The sequence below is a fragment of the Anomaloglossus baeobatrachus genome, chromosome 4 (genome assembly GCF_048569485.1).
Source record: "Anomaloglossus baeobatrachus isolate aAnoBae1 chromosome 4, aAnoBae1.hap1, whole genome shotgun sequence".
Lineage (NCBI taxonomy): Eukaryota > Metazoa > Chordata > Amphibia > Anura > Aromobatidae > Anomaloglossus > Anomaloglossus baeobatrachus.
Window position 1 is genome coordinate 481,356,200 of NC_134356.1, and position 15,585 is coordinate 481,371,784.

The following is a 15,585-nucleotide window of genomic DNA, read 5'->3' on the forward strand; positions in this document are numbered from 1 at the left end:
AATTAAAAAAAAACGGCGTGCGGTCCACCCAATTTTAATACCAGCCAGATAAAGCCATACGCCGGAAGGCTGGTATTCTCAGGATGGGGAGCTCCACGTTATGGGGAATTGCCGCATACATTAGATGCGACAGTTCTGGAACTGTACCCGGCTCTTCCCGATTTGCCCTGGTGCGTTGGCAAATCGGGGTAATAAAGAGTCAATGGCAGCCCATAGCTGCCACTAAATCCTAGATTAATCATGTCAGGCATCTCCCCGAGATACCTTCCATGATTAATCTGTAAATTACAGTAAATAAACACACACACACCTGAAAAAATCCTTTATTAGAAATAAAAAAACACTAAAAAATTCCCTGGTTCACCAATTTAATAAGCCCCAAAAAGCCCTCCATGTCCGGTGTAATCCAGGATGGTCCAGCGTCGCTTCCAGCTCTGCTGCATGAAGGTGACCGGAGCTGCAGAAGACAGGAAACCAGAGTACCCAGAGGAAACCCACACAAACACAGAGAGAACATACAAACTCCTTGCAGTTGGAGTCCTTAGTGGGATTTGAACCCAGGACCCCAGAACTGCAAGACTTCAGTGCTAACCACTAAGCCACCATGCCGCCCGAAGTAGAGCAAGGCATCAGACAAGGCTGCATCCTGTCACCATTTCTCTTCAAGTCATGTGCAGAAGTTACTATCAGGAAGGCTGGACTTGCAGAAAAAGAAATCAAAATTGCTGTACGAATTATCAACAATCTTAGGTCTCCAACACACATCTATGCCGCCGGTGTGTACGTTTTTGCACGTACCGGCGGCATGGAGACACGTACACCAATGTTACCCTATGGTAACAGGCACACACACGTGTGTCCGTGTCGTTTGTACGTGTGTGCGTTTTTCCTCACACTCAACATGTCAGTTTTTCTCCGGCATCACGCAGGCACGGACCCGCTAAAGTTAATGGGTCCGTGTCTGCACGTATGTGACACATAGCATGTCCGTGTGCTACCCGTACCGTCCGTATCACTTTTTTTGTGCATTCTGGATGTTATGTCGGTCAATCTCCCTCTGACGGTCGGTCGGTATCTTTCTCTGTCAGATGGTCGCTCTGTCTGTCTGTCTCTCTCTGTCTGTCCCTCTCTCTGTCCGTCGGTCGGTCTCTCCCCCTCTCTCATACCCACTGATCCCCGATCACCAGCGCAGCGCTGCACAGCTGTCAAAAAGCTCCGGCGACTTTTACTATTTTGAAAATGTCGGCCGCTCATTATTCAGTCTCGTATTCATTGCTTTCTCCGCCCACCGGCGCCTATGATATGTTTCAGTCAGACACAAACCCACGCTGAGTGACAGCTGTCTCACTGCAACCAATCACAGACACTGGTGGGCGGGTGTATATCATGCAGTAAAATAAATAAATAAACAAAAACAACGTGCAGTCCCCCCCCCCCAATTTTGATACCAGCCAGAGTAAAGCCACACGGCTGTAGGCTGGTATTCTCAGGATGGGGTGCTCCACGTTATGGGGAGGCCACCAGCCTAACAATATCAGCCAGCAGCCGCCCAGAATTGCCGCATCCATTAGATGCGACAGTAGCGGGACTCTACCCAGCTCATCCCGAATTGCCCTGGTGCGGTGGCAATCGAGGTAATAAGGGGTTAATCATGACAGGCGTCTCCCCAAGATACCTTCCATGATTAACCTGTAAGTTAAAGAAAATAAACACATACATCCAAAAAATCCTTTATTTGGAATAATACACAAAAACAAACACCCTCTTTAACCAATTTATTAAGCCCCAAATACCCATCCAGGTCCAGCGTAATCCACACAACATCACACGACGCTCTCAGCTCTGCTACATGAAACTGACAGGAGCGGCCACAGACCACGACCACTCTCTGTGAGCTCCACGCAGCAACTGAGGTGTGCCGCACGATCAGCGATGACGTCACTCAGGTTACTTGCGGCCACCTCTGGATCCTCCCAACTGTGAAAGCAAGTTTCCCAAGTGACTGAAGTGAGCTGCGCGATCAGCGATGAAGTCACAGGTGAGTTGCGGTCTCAGGTGGAGGACTCCAGCTAGCCGCGGGTAGCCTGAGTGACGGCAGCGCTAAACACGCTGCTAACTTCAGCCACTCGGGATTAGCGGTCACCGATGAGTCCTTCACGGGTGACCGCTAATCAGGACGCAATACACAGACAGAGCCGTGGTATGACAATGAAGTCGGGTGAAGTTCATCCGAGTTCATTCTCATCGTGCAACTCTGTCTGTGTCTGCTGTCAGCGGGTATGTATCAACGACATTTTGCCTCACACATGGATCATTTCAAACGGACAGCACACGGACATTACACGTACGTATCTCACGCATACATGGACATTCCATACGCACACACGGCGAATATACGCCATCACACGGATGTCACACGTACCGGCGAAACGGACATAAAAAACGGAACACGGACCTGAAAAACGGAACGCGAGACACGCATGTGTTTTTTGCGGAAGTGTGGCAGAGGCCTTAAATACACAGACATTACAACATTCATAACAACATGTGTAGATGGAATGAAGGACTTATTACGAAGTGTCAAGATGGAAAGCTCAAACATGGGACTCCTTCTGCCAGGTACGACCAGGACACATTTGCAATGGACGGCGACGAACTTGAAGTTGTAAATTACTTCAACCTTCTTGGATCAATGATCACTCAAGATGCAGCGATCACAACAGAAATCAATAGGAGAATAGCCATGGCAAATAACAATGAAGTCACTGGACAAGGTCCTCAAATCAAGGAACATTTCACTGATGACGAGACACAACTCGTACATAGTCTGGTCTTATCTGTGGTAAAGTATGGATGCGAAACTTTGACAATAAACAAACAAGACAGAAGGATCAATGCCTTCGAAATGTGGTGCTGAAGAAGAATGTTATCAATACCATGGATGGCAAGAAGAACAAACACATTAATTTTGGAACAAATCAAGCTAGATATGGCACTTGAAGGGAGGATCATCAAGCAACAACTTGCCTACTTTGGACACATCAAACGAAGAGAGCAATCACTGAAGAAGGACATGATTTTCAGAAGAATAGAAGGAACAAGGCGAAGAGGAAAACTTATAACCCGATGGCTTGATACAATCAAGAAAATAGCGGAGAAGACCCTGTTGGACCTATATAGGCTTGCACAGGATTGATTTTTTCCTACAGAGCATTCATCCATCAAGTTGCCAAGGCTCAAGATTGAGCTGAAGGCCGTTAAAAAAAATAATAAAATCCACACATACATCCTGGTAATGATCAAGACAAACTAACCACTTATCAAAGCTAACAATACAACAAGACAAGACAATACAAAGTACCGTATTTTTCGCTTTATAAGACGCACCTGATTATAAGACGCACCCCCAAATTTGGTGAAGGAAAAGAGATTTTTTTTTTTAATGTTAAATGGGGTCCATCTTATAATGCCAGTGTCCCCCTAACAAATCATATAGGGTATATGTCCCTCATAGCCCCCCATCCTAAAATTAGCCCGCTTAATCTGGATATGGCCCCCTTATATTGAATATAGCCCCCTTGTGATGGCACACGTTCCCCTGTGCTGCCTATGGCCCCCTATGGATTGCATACATTCCCCTGTGCTGCCTATGGTCCCCTATGGATTGCACACGTTCCCCTGTGCTGCCTATGGCCCCCTATGGATTGCATACATTCCCCTGTGCTGCCTATGGTCCCCTATGGATTGCACACGTTCCCCTGTGTTAGATAGCGCCCCCATGCTGCTGCCCATGGCCCCTATATAGATCGCACAAGTCCCCCTGTGTTAGATATTGCCCCCATAGTGTTGCCCATGGCCTCTATATAGATCGCACACGTCCCCCTGTGTTAGATATCGCCCCCATAGTGCTGCCCATGGCCCCTATAGATTACACAAGTCCTCCTGTGTTAGATATCGCCCTCAGGCTGCTGCCCATAGTAAAATAAAACACTGTTTCCTTACCTCCTCCAGCGTTTATCTCCCTCCTGTATCCCTCCGTGCTTCTCTTCCTTACTTCCGGGTTCTCAGTGCGGTCATGTGATCTGCACAGCAGACTGAGATCTCTGCCTGCCTGATCACAGTGGAAGCAGGGACACGGGGAGAAACGCTGGAGGGGGTAAGTAAAGCTTTTTTATTTTAGAATGAGCAGCAGCCTGGGGGCCATATCCAACACAGGGGGGGTATGTGCGATCACAGGGGGGCGCAGGCTCATATAATATGCACCGCTACCCCAGCCCCTCACTGCGTGCGATTTCAGCACCACCGGAGATGGACAGCGGCTGTGCATATTATATGAGCGGGAGCAGGAGATCAAACGCTGCCACCGCAGCGTTCACCTGCCCCCAGCACAGCGCCCCCACCTCCCCTGGACCCTGCAGTGTACATATATATACACCCCCCCGTATATTCGGCTTATAAGACGCACCCCCTACTTTCCCCCAAAATTTGGGGGAACAAAAGTGCGTCTTATAAAGCGAAAAATACGGTAACTGAGCCGGATACCTGACCCTGGCTGATCCTGAAATATGCCCTAGGTAGGGAATGGACGGGATGAGCGCTTAGTCAACCCCACTAAGCTCTACAGAACACAAAAGGAAAACACAAGAGAAAATAAACAAATGGCTTATTTCCAGATGACAACAAACAACAACAACAACAAAGTTTCACCAGATGAATATAAGTTGACTGCTTGCACTGAAGACTTGTTAAGGGTCTCAGACCTAGCACAGAATAAGGCTATGTGCGCACAGTGCGTTTTCGCGACGTTTTTCGGGTGCATTTTTGTTCAGAAAACTGCATGACTTTGCTCCACCAGTAAAGTCTATGAGTTTTCATTTTTGCTGTCTGCACACAGCGTTTTTTTAGCTGCATTTTTGTGGTGCTCACAAATACGCAGCATGTCAATTATTTTTGCGTTTTCCACCCATTGAGTTCAATGAGATGTTCAAAAACGCAATGAAAAATGCAAATTGCAAATATAGCTGCGTTTTAGTGCGTTTCTATGACTAAAAATGCAGCTATAAACGCAAGGGGAGGGTAGTACAGTGACGTGTACAGGAAGAGGATTCCTTCTGTTGGTAAACACAGAAGCGTGAATCCTCCCGGTACCGCCAGCGCTCCTTCTACCTCCCATCCTGCGCCATGTCCTCTCCCATCCTGCGCCCTGTCCGGACAGGTGGTGGAAGCAGCTGCGAAATCAAACGTGAAAAAAAAACCAAAACTCATACTCACCTGTCTGCAGACTCCCGGGACACGTCCGATAGCTGCTGGACCTGCCGGTGATCAGCTGATGCGGCACCTGACGGCATCAGCTAATCGTATAAGTCCAGTGGTGAGGCTGGCTTTTTACGGCCCGGCCGGCTTAAACTATCAGCTGATGCTGTCAGGTGACCACGTCACTGATTACTGGCAGCTTCTGCAGCGATCGGTCGGGAGTCTGCACAGACGTGTGTAGTTTTGGGGTTTTTTTTGCACTGATGCATCAGCTGATTGTATAAACGCCGTTTATACAATCAGCTGATGTGTCAAATGATTCACGTCCTTGAACCTTACACATCATCTGATCGCTTTGCCTCCCAGCAAACCGATCAGATAATATTGGACCTGGATTGGACATCGTTGGACACTTGATCCAGGATTACTGTGGGGGGGAGGGGGGGTTCTTTAGTTAAACAAAGATGGAGTCACTAATTGTGTTGTGTTTTTCTAATAAAAATATTTTTCTATGTGTTGTGTTTTTTTTTATCTTTAGTAGAAATTCATGGTGGCCATGTCTAATATTGGCGTGACACCATGAATTTCGGGCTTAGGGCCAGCTGATAATATACAGCTAGCCCTAACCCCATTATTACCCAGCGAGCCACCCAGCATCAGGGCAGCTGGAAGAGTTAATTACAGCGCCAGAAGATGGCGCTTCTGTGAAAGTGCAATTTTCTGTGCTGGCTGAGGACTGCAATCCGCAGCGGGGGTGCCCAGAAAGCTTGGGCACCCAGCACTGCGGATTCCAATCCCCAGCTGCCTAGTTGTACCTGGCTGCACTCAAAAATTGGGCGAAGCCCACGTAATTTTTTTTTTAATTATTTCATGAAATTCATGAAATAATTTAAAAAAAAAAAGGGCTTCCCTATATTTTTGGTTCCCAGCCAGGTACAAATAGGCAGCTGGGGGTTGGAATCCGCAGTGCAGTATGCCCAAGCTTTCTGGGCACCCCCGCTGCGAATTGCAGTCTGCAGCCACCCTAGAAAATGGCACTTTCATAGAAGCGCCATCTTCTGGCGCTGTATCCAACTCTTCCAGCTGCCCTGATAAAAATATATAAAATATAAATATATTAAATAAATTATATAAAAATATGGCGAAGCCCACATCATTTTATTGGGGGGCAAAAAACTCCTGCATACAGTCCTGGATGGAGGATGCTGAGCCTTGTAGTTCTGCAGCTGCTGTCTGCTCTCCTGTATACACTAGTGGATGGAGTGGATCCTAAGCCTTGTAGTTTTGCTCCCCCCTGCCTCTCCCTCCAGCATACAGTCCTGGATGGAGCATTCTGAGCCTTGTAGTTCTGCAGCTGTCTGCTCTCCTGCATACATTAGTGGAGAATGAAGAACCTATTGAAGAAGGAAATGACAATCAGACCTTTTTTTTTTTTCAACAATCTTTAATGGCATTGTTCACTGATAAAAAAAAAACGCAGTGAGCAAAAACGTAGCAAAACAGTAAAAAATGCACCAAAACGCGGTAAAAACGCATGTGGGGTTTCTTTACGCGTTCTTTTGCCTCGGGTGCGTTTTTTTTTTTTTTTTTTTTGCGGCAAAAAACGCATAGTCAAAACAACGCAGCTTGTGCACATAGCCTAAGGGGGAATGAGAATATTTAAAGCTACAAAGAGAAGTGCTGAAGACTAACAGCTGGAAAGGTGAGCAAATTCACTGAGTCCTAAAGAGAAAGGGATAAACCCCAAGCAGGGAAGATGGGAAAGTCAGAGAGCAGCTTGTGTAGCCAAACACTGCGACCTTCTACAGTCAGAAACTATAAGACTGTCTGTCAAGCGTGACACACACGTGACAGCCCCCTTAATGGCTGTCTGTTAATGCCGCTGTCAGAGTTTAACATTGACACTTACTAAGTATAAAGTTGCAGACAGAGCTCGCTACACCACCAGCTATTAGATGCAGATCCTGGCTGTCAAAAACATTATCTGGATGAGGATAAAGCAGGCTCACCCTGTAAGACTGCTCTGTATACTCGCTCTGAACTTGGGCCGTATCTGCGTACAGCGGCTATTGGGAAGGGGTTAGTGAGCAACATTTAGTATCTGAAGGACGTTGGAACTGGTCATAGCTGCAGTCTCGTACTAATTTGAAAAAGTGTGTTGAATAAAGTATTTGAGTTTTTTTCTTCTTTGAACTTGGTGTTTATTACATGTTTTCAAATATACAAGGTTGAATATGGAGCAAATATCAGTAAAAGGATCCTATAAGAGTCAATAGCCATGTTCTGCCATGAGATAAGCTGCATGCATTATGGAGGTTTAGGGAAACACGTCCAAATACAAACGGAAAATCTACCAATTTTATATTCGAGTTACAGGAATGGTCTAGCATTGCACATTCCATTATGAATTATAATGCATAATCAGCTCTTTTCTGCTAGAGTACTGAATGGAGTCACAAATATGAGGGTGCTAAGAATGGCTACATAGAATGCCATCGGGGGCTGCATTTGGTCCCTGACCTCAGGCTGTGCCCTCCTGCACTAGTTCATCTATCTGGTGGTGCTGACAATCACAATTTAGCCAGTTCTGTTTGTGTAAATATTGTAAAATTGTTATAAAATATTTGGTGAGCTAATCACACTCCATGCAGACTATATTGAGTATATGCATTTTGAACATGTTTTATAAATACTTAGTGTTATGTTAATTTTTTTTATAGTTTTATGTTTTATATATATTAAATGAACAATTTACACAGAATGCAGATATTGAGTGTGTGTGGAAAATTGATTATATAACCTACAAGAAGAAACGCCACACTTAAAACAGAAGTTCAAAACAAATTATTTATTAAAGTGAACCTGTCAGGTCCCCTATCCCCTCCAACCCAGCATCTTTATGTCAAAATTACCCGCCTAATCAGCCCTGATGATGGTATTCACTAAAATCAATGTTTAAAAAAAATGGACTAATAAACTGCTCTGTTCCTATGCTAATTAGGCCTGTGACTAGTCGATGGGGTGTTAGTTCCCCAGACTAGTTGGCTCTCTTTGCATATTATCACGCCCCTGTGGATATGATAATATGATTTCCATGGCTGGCATCACCGCCACCTCCTAGAAATCGCTTTGTGCACTCACATTGAGTCTCTTCTGAAGTCGGGTGTACACGTCCCGGTTTCAGAGAAGCACTCGGCACACTTGGAAGAACAGCTTCTGCATTTCCGATCATGTGCAATCCACCTTTCTGAAGCCAGATTTTACCATAAATGAATAATTTTGAGAATGAATTTGTCCTAGCAGAAAAAAACAGACTTCTCTCATAAGATATAGTACAAAGCACCTTATTTTCATGTGTTTTATTGATTAATGAAAATGAAAACAACAGTTACGCTGTAAGGTTTACTTAAAGGGAATCTCTCACCCCCTTTGATCGTATTAAGCTATTACTATGGGCATACAGGTAATAGGATGTTGAAAGTAGTCTTATCTGTATGCCTCATAGTAGAAGCTGTGTTCCAGAAAAATTACTTTAGATCACCATTTGCAAATTAGCCTACCAGGCTACTGGGTGTTGTGCTTTGGCTACTGGGCGGTTGCTTCCTTGTAAGAAATCCCGCCTCCGTGCTTCATTATTCTTCCTGTTTCCTTCTCTCAGCGCCACAGCCGGCAAATCCCGTGCGTGCGCAATAGAGAGTGGTTTTCAGCCTGCATTCATTCACCCCCCATTTAACCTACTGTGCATGTAGTGGTGAGTCAGCTTCACTTCCGTTATTGGTGCGCTGTTCTAAGTTGTCCTCCCAACTTTCTGCCTGCAAAATCGACCAGGTAAGTCTGTGTATGTCTGTCTAACCCCCCCGCCCATCTGCACGCAGGAAGTCGGGAGAACAACTTAGAACAGCGCACTGATAACAGAAGTGGAGCTAACTCACCAGTGCATGCACAGTAGATTCAGTGAGAGAGTGAATGAATGCAGGCTGAAGAACACTGTATTGCGCATGCGCGGGATTTGCCAGCTGTGACTGTGACGCTTGTGACGCTGAGAGGAGGCGACAGGAAGGATAATGCAGCACAGAGGCGGGATTTCTTACAGGCAAGCAACTGCCCAGTAGCCAAAGCACAACACCCAGTAGCCTGGTAGGCTAATTTGCATATAGCGATCTAAAATGACATTTCCAGAACAAGGTATCTACTATGAGGCATACAGATAAAGTTTCCTTTCAATGATTTCTTCTCATCGATTTATTTATACTTCAAAAAAATATCAACATTATGAGTACTCAATGCAAAACCTAACAGTTGTCTCTACCAAATGTATCATTTTCAACGCATGCAAGCCTACCCCAATATGTTAGAAACGTTTGAGAGAAAGGGCATAGTTACCACACATTATTTAAAAAGGTTATAGTGTACAACTGGATGCCCAAGTTGCTGGCCACACTGCAGTTCAACCCTGGCCGTTACCTAGGCACGGAGCTCCCAGCACCAGCAGGCCCTATTCTCTACAGCCTCCTTATTACGTCCTGAAGCCAGCAGATCGCTGAATCCGGCTAACCTCCGTTCACCTGAGCTTCTCCCATTCTACAGAGACAAATTTTGAATATGAAGGACTGGAGAAAACGGGTTTAATTCCACGCTAAACACCACGAGCATATATAGATAAAAATATTCTCTTTATTTAGATCATTCCTACGCGTTTCAGAGGCTCATCTGCCTCCTTCCTCAGGGAAAAGAATCTTACAGACAGAGAGGGTTTATCCTTATGAAGCAACAAACAGAGAGAAAAAAAAAAAATGTTTATCTATATATGCTCGTGGTGTTTAGCGCGGCATTAAACCCGTTTTCTCCAGTCCTTCATATTCAAAATTTGTTCTATAACGGGGCCACTGCAGAACCACCTAAGCGCTCATCCACGCTAACAAAGGGGTTGTGACTGGCATAACCCGGCCAGGTGAGTGCACTGTCTTTATCCTCTTTCACTCTGTAAACCGGGTAAAACCCTATTGCGCCTCTTTTTTTCTCCCCCATTACAGCATTCTACAGAGACAAAGCAGACTGGAAGAGTGCTGATTTCAGACCAACAGTCGCTGGTCCAAACTGTCAAGCTTTAGGGGTGCTCTTGAAGATTCATCTTGAGAATCTTTAAAGATGTGTTAAAATTATTGGTGTACATGTGTAAATACTATTTAGACTTTTCTTTTGTGACAGGCAACATTAGTGCAAATATATTTATGTGCATGTGATTAATTTTAACAGGCAAGACAACAGGAGGACAACAAGGTTCTTTTGCACAGACAGAGAATGGTCTTCCCAACAACAGAGGTAAATTAGATATTTTTAGTAAATATTTTATATGTTTTACATTTAAATGGCTGATCTTTGACGTGTTTTAATATTATTTTTTAGGTAACAATACATTTCAGATGTCTAATAACCACTACAACCCCCCTGCTGCAACACATGCTGTAACTCAGCCAGTAAGACCTATGTACCAACCAGTTACTAGACCATCAACTAGCTCTGCCACTGTTCAACCATTGCCAAGACCAGTTGGCATGCAAGAACCTATAAGAAGACCTGCAGCTGGATGTATACCAGCACAGCAGCCACCCAGAGCAAATCCAGTCATGCAAACTGTTTGTAGACCTCAGACGTTTGTTCCAAACCCCCTTCCAGTGTGTAGAAATCCTACAATTCCTTCGGTGTCTCAGCCAGCTATTCGACCTGTTGCTACCATCACTGCACAGCCAGTGATACTAAATCAGGTAATGACTGATAGATCACATTGTAAATTGTAAATATATCTCTATATATGTCAGGCTTGCTTCTCCACTTTTGGATACGGTTTTTGTCAGGACAGGAAAATGTATCCGCCAGCACTTTTCTGTCCGCTCAACAAAACAGTGACAAGCCACATATAATGCTGATATGTACTAAATTGTAGGTTTTAATTAAATGAATACTTAAATGCCTGCCTTTTAACCTCATTTTAAATGGAATCTGTAAGTTGGATCAAGCCTCCTAAGCTGTTTATATGAGCATGCAGGCTATATTCCTATTACTTATTAGAGAGAAATCTATGTTTTTATTAATTTGTAAATTAATTGTAAATATCTATGGGCCAGACACAGATCTCCCTGAGAATCTGTCTCCAAAGGTTGTGTAAAATAAAAGGGGGTGTAACCAGTGTGAGACATGTTGATAAGGAGAGCTGACTGTCAGTCATTACATGTCTCGCACAGGTAACCCCCCTGTTATTTAAAATAAACTCTGGAGATTGATTGTCAGGAAGATCTGTGACCAACCAATTTATCTTAACAGTTTTATTGCTTATAAGACATTCAACACCTGCACATCAAAAACCGCTGCCAAGAAGAAATTAACTTTATTCCTCCCAACAGCATTTGAGAATACAGGTTCAGTCATTGCTGTGTATTGAGAGTGGGACCTGTAACTGACAGTCTCCTCTAATGCTGAGCGGCTATCATACAGTGCGGGGGGCCACAGTTACAGCAACCACGCTCGATACACAGAGCAGTGAGTGAACCTACGCCAGCACTGCCCCGATGACTCCCAGCAGCAGAGTTTGATGTGCAACCGTTGGGCAGGTTCCTCTCTACTATCCTGCAGATTAACCTAATCTGCAGGTTAATAGCATTTTTTCACGTGACAAGTTCCCTTTAAAGAAGGGGAAATTTAATCAATATGGTTTCCTGCTGTTTTAGGTCTCATTCAGATGGCACATTAAAATATGGATGTGACTACACTGGGAAAAAGCTACCCTCTCAAAATATCGTTATCATTACTGTGAACATAGTCAGTGTCGTGAGGACACAAAGAGCCAATAGTTATGTCCCAATAATTTGTTAACAGTCACAATTGCTTAGACACCTATCAAATAGAGCAGATACATTTTAATTTAAATCTTTCAATTTCTCTTTATACTCAGTTGACTAGTTAAAGGGGTGGTTCACCCATATTTATTATTTTCTAGATCGATATTATATTGAGAAACAATGTTTCTATCAAATACCTTATGTTGGCAATAGTGCCTGTGAGAGGCGCTATTGCGGACCACTGTTCCCCATCGCCTGACCCCTGGGCTCCGTGACCTCGAGGATCCGGTGATGTCACGGCAAGTTCCTGAACACGTGACATCACCGCGGCCGGCCCCAGTCTTCCTGAGTCACTGGGCTGTGGGCGGTGTATCACCGCTCATCACAGCCCAGTGTGTCTCCTGCTTGCAGCTCTTTGTTCTTAAGGAGCAGGGATATGATGGGCTTCCATGCTGGGCTGTGTTGAGTGGTGATACACCGCCCACAGCCAATAACTCACGGAGACTGCGGCCGGCCGCGGTGATGTCAGGTCAGGAAGAAGTTAACGTGACATCACTGGATCCCCTAGGTCAAGGAGCCTGGGGGTCAGGCGATGGGGAAGAGCGGTCCGCAATAGCGCCTCTCACAGGCACTATTGCAAACATAAGGTGTTTGAGAGAAACATTGTTTCTCAACATAATATCGATCTAGCAAATAATAAATATGGGTGAACCAATTCTTTAAGCTCACAACTCAAAGATCGAAGTTTAGATCCTACGTTCAAACCCATATAAAATATTCAGGTTTAGCTATAGTGTAGTAGACTGCCAACGACATCCTCGAACCTCCCTTCTTGGAAAGGGATCTCCATTCTGGCTTAGGAGTCACAGAAGGAGAAAACCTTGGGCCTGGCTAGCTTTGCTTTACCTTATTATGAACAGTTTACAGTCTCCCTTCTGCTTCTCTGACATCTTCTCTCCATTCTTAATGCACTGACCAATGTTTCCTCTCTATGCAGGGATGCTTTAAAAGCCCATATATAAGTTGCTCATAAAGAGGGAAAAAACACGACCCAATGCACTAGCTGTAGGTTATTTTCCCTCCTTAAAGTGGACATTAGCTGTTTACAAATATGATTGCCTCCAGATTATCTATGTTTTTCGCTGACATCATTCACCCTGGCCAGGCAGGCTTTACGACACAACACAATTTAAAGGCCCTAAATGTCATATATAGAGTTAGTTGTATGTCATCCCCTTTATGCTTTTTCTTTTAACCGATGCTGAGAGGTCTTTCGACATTGTGTGACAGGACCTCCTATGCAGGCGATTATGCATGGCATTGGCCTGAATGCTAATATATTGCACTGGATAATGCCCTATAGTTAATGCCAACTGCTAGTTTTAAAGCTGTGTGGGGTTCTATGTGTATCTGAGGAGTTTGCTATAAGTATTGGATAAAACAGCATCAGGGCTGTCCCTTATCACAACTAAGTTGTATATTTATGTGGAATCTTTCCACAGGAGGATCCACTCGAACCCTGACATTACTGGGCCTTGATGTCATGACGTTCCCTACAAATTGTCAACCTATGATGATGATCTTTTTATAATCGCCATCCCACCATGTCTCTCCCTATTTTGATCTGAATGCCGCTCATACAGTGACCTCGCTAACGTTAAAAATACTTTCCCTAAATCTTTAACATTAATAACGCTTCTATCATTTTAGAACCCCTGACACTGATTAGTTTTAAATGGCCTAACAGCTCTGAAATATTTAAGTATCTCTCTGCCTACAGATGTGAGGTTGACATACTCACTTAACGTCTCCAAGTTAGTTAAATCCATTTCCAAATATTGCAGTAGATGGGGGATAGTTTCCTTCTGTGGCTTGGGCGAAGTGTGATTTTTAAAATAAATATCCTCCCTTGGATATTCTGTCTTACAATCCCTTCTAATTAACATCCCTTTGACTTTCTTTGAATTCCTTTCCTCTGTTCAGACTAAGTTTACAGTGGGTACAGAAAGTATTCAGACCCCTTTAAATTTTTCACTCTTTGTTTCATTGCAGCCATTTGGTAAATTCGAAAAATTTCGTTTTTTTTCTCATTAATGTACACTCTTGACAGAAAAAAAAAAGAAATGTAAACATTTTTGCAAATTTATTAAACAAGAAAAACTGAAATATCACATGGTCATAAATATAAAAAACCCTTTGCTCAGTATTGAGCAGATGCACCCTTTTGAGCTAGTGCAGCCATGAGTTTTCTTGGGAATGATGCAAAACGTTTTTCACACCTGGATTTGGTGATCCTCTGCCATTCTTCCTTACAGATTCTCTCCAGTTCCGTCAGTTTGGATGGTGAACGTTGGTGAACAGCCATTTTCAGGTCTCTGCAGAGATGCTCAATTGGGTTTAGGTCAGGGCTCTGGCTGGTCCAGTCAAGAATGGTCACAGAGTTGTTCTGAAGCCACTCCTTTGTTATTTTAGCTGCGTGTTTTTAAGGTCATTATCTTGTTGGAAGGTGAACCTTCTGCCAAGTCTGAGGTCCAGAGCACTCAGAAAGAGGTTTTCTTCCAGGACATCTCTGTACTTGGCCACATTCATATTTCCTTCTATTGCATCCAGTCGTCCTGTTCCTGCAGCTAAAAAAACACTCCCATAGCATGATGCTGCCACCACCATGTTTCACTGTTGGAATTGTATTAGGCAGGTAATGAGCAGTGTCTGGGCTTCTCCACACATACCACTTAGAATTATCACCAAAAAGTTCTATCTTCATCTCATCAGACCAAATAATCTTATTTCTCATGCTCTGGGAGATTCCACACTGTATGCGGGCTTTCATATGTTTTGCACTGAGGAGAGGCTTCCGTTGGGCCACTCTACCAAAAGGCCTGACTGGTGGATGGCTGCAGTGATAGTTGACTTTGTGGAACTTTCTCCCATCTCCCTACTACATCTCTGGAGCTCAGCCACAGTGATCTTGGGGTTCTTCTTTACCTCTCTCACCAAGGCTCTTCTCCCATGATTGTTCAGTTTTGCTGGACGGCCAGGTCTAGGAAGAGTTCTGGTGGTCCCAAACTTCTTCCATGTAAGGACTATGGAGGCCACTGTGCTCTTAGTAACCTTGAGTACTGCAGAAATTCTTTTGTAACCTTGGCCAGATCTGTGCCTTGCCACAATTCTGTCTCTGAGCTCCTTGGGCAGTTCCTTTGACCTCATGATTCTCATTTGGTCTGACATGCCTGTGAGCTATGAGGTCTTATATAGACAGGTGTGTGCCTTTCCAAATCAAGTCCTATCAGTTTAATTAAACACAGCTGTACTCCAATTAAAGAGTAGAATCATCTCAAGGAGGATCACAAGGAAATGGACAGTATGTGACTTAAATATGAATGTCTGAGCAAAAGGTCTGACTTCTTATGACCACGTGATAATTCAGTTTTTCTTGTTTAATAAATGTGCAAAAATGGCAACATTTCTGTTTTTTTTTCTGACAAGATGGGGCGCA

General features: G+C 44.1%; 1 protein-coding gene across 2 annotated transcripts in view; it reads left to right on the forward strand.

The window, feature by feature from the left end:
- The window catches only part of ZNF280D (zinc finger protein 280D), a 172,797-nt gene that overhangs the window by 74,051 nt on the left and 83,161 nt on the right, over nucleotides 1-15,585 (forward strand). For both annotated transcript variants that reach the window (XM_075345745.1, XM_075345746.1), the window contains exons 3-4: nucleotides 10,510-10,575; nucleotides 10,660-11,018. In XM_075345745.1, the coding sequence (XP_075201860.1) occupies nucleotides 10,510-10,575; nucleotides 10,660-11,018 (425 nt within the window). The remainder of the gene's footprint in view (nucleotides 1-10,509; nucleotides 10,576-10,659; nucleotides 11,019-15,585) is intronic.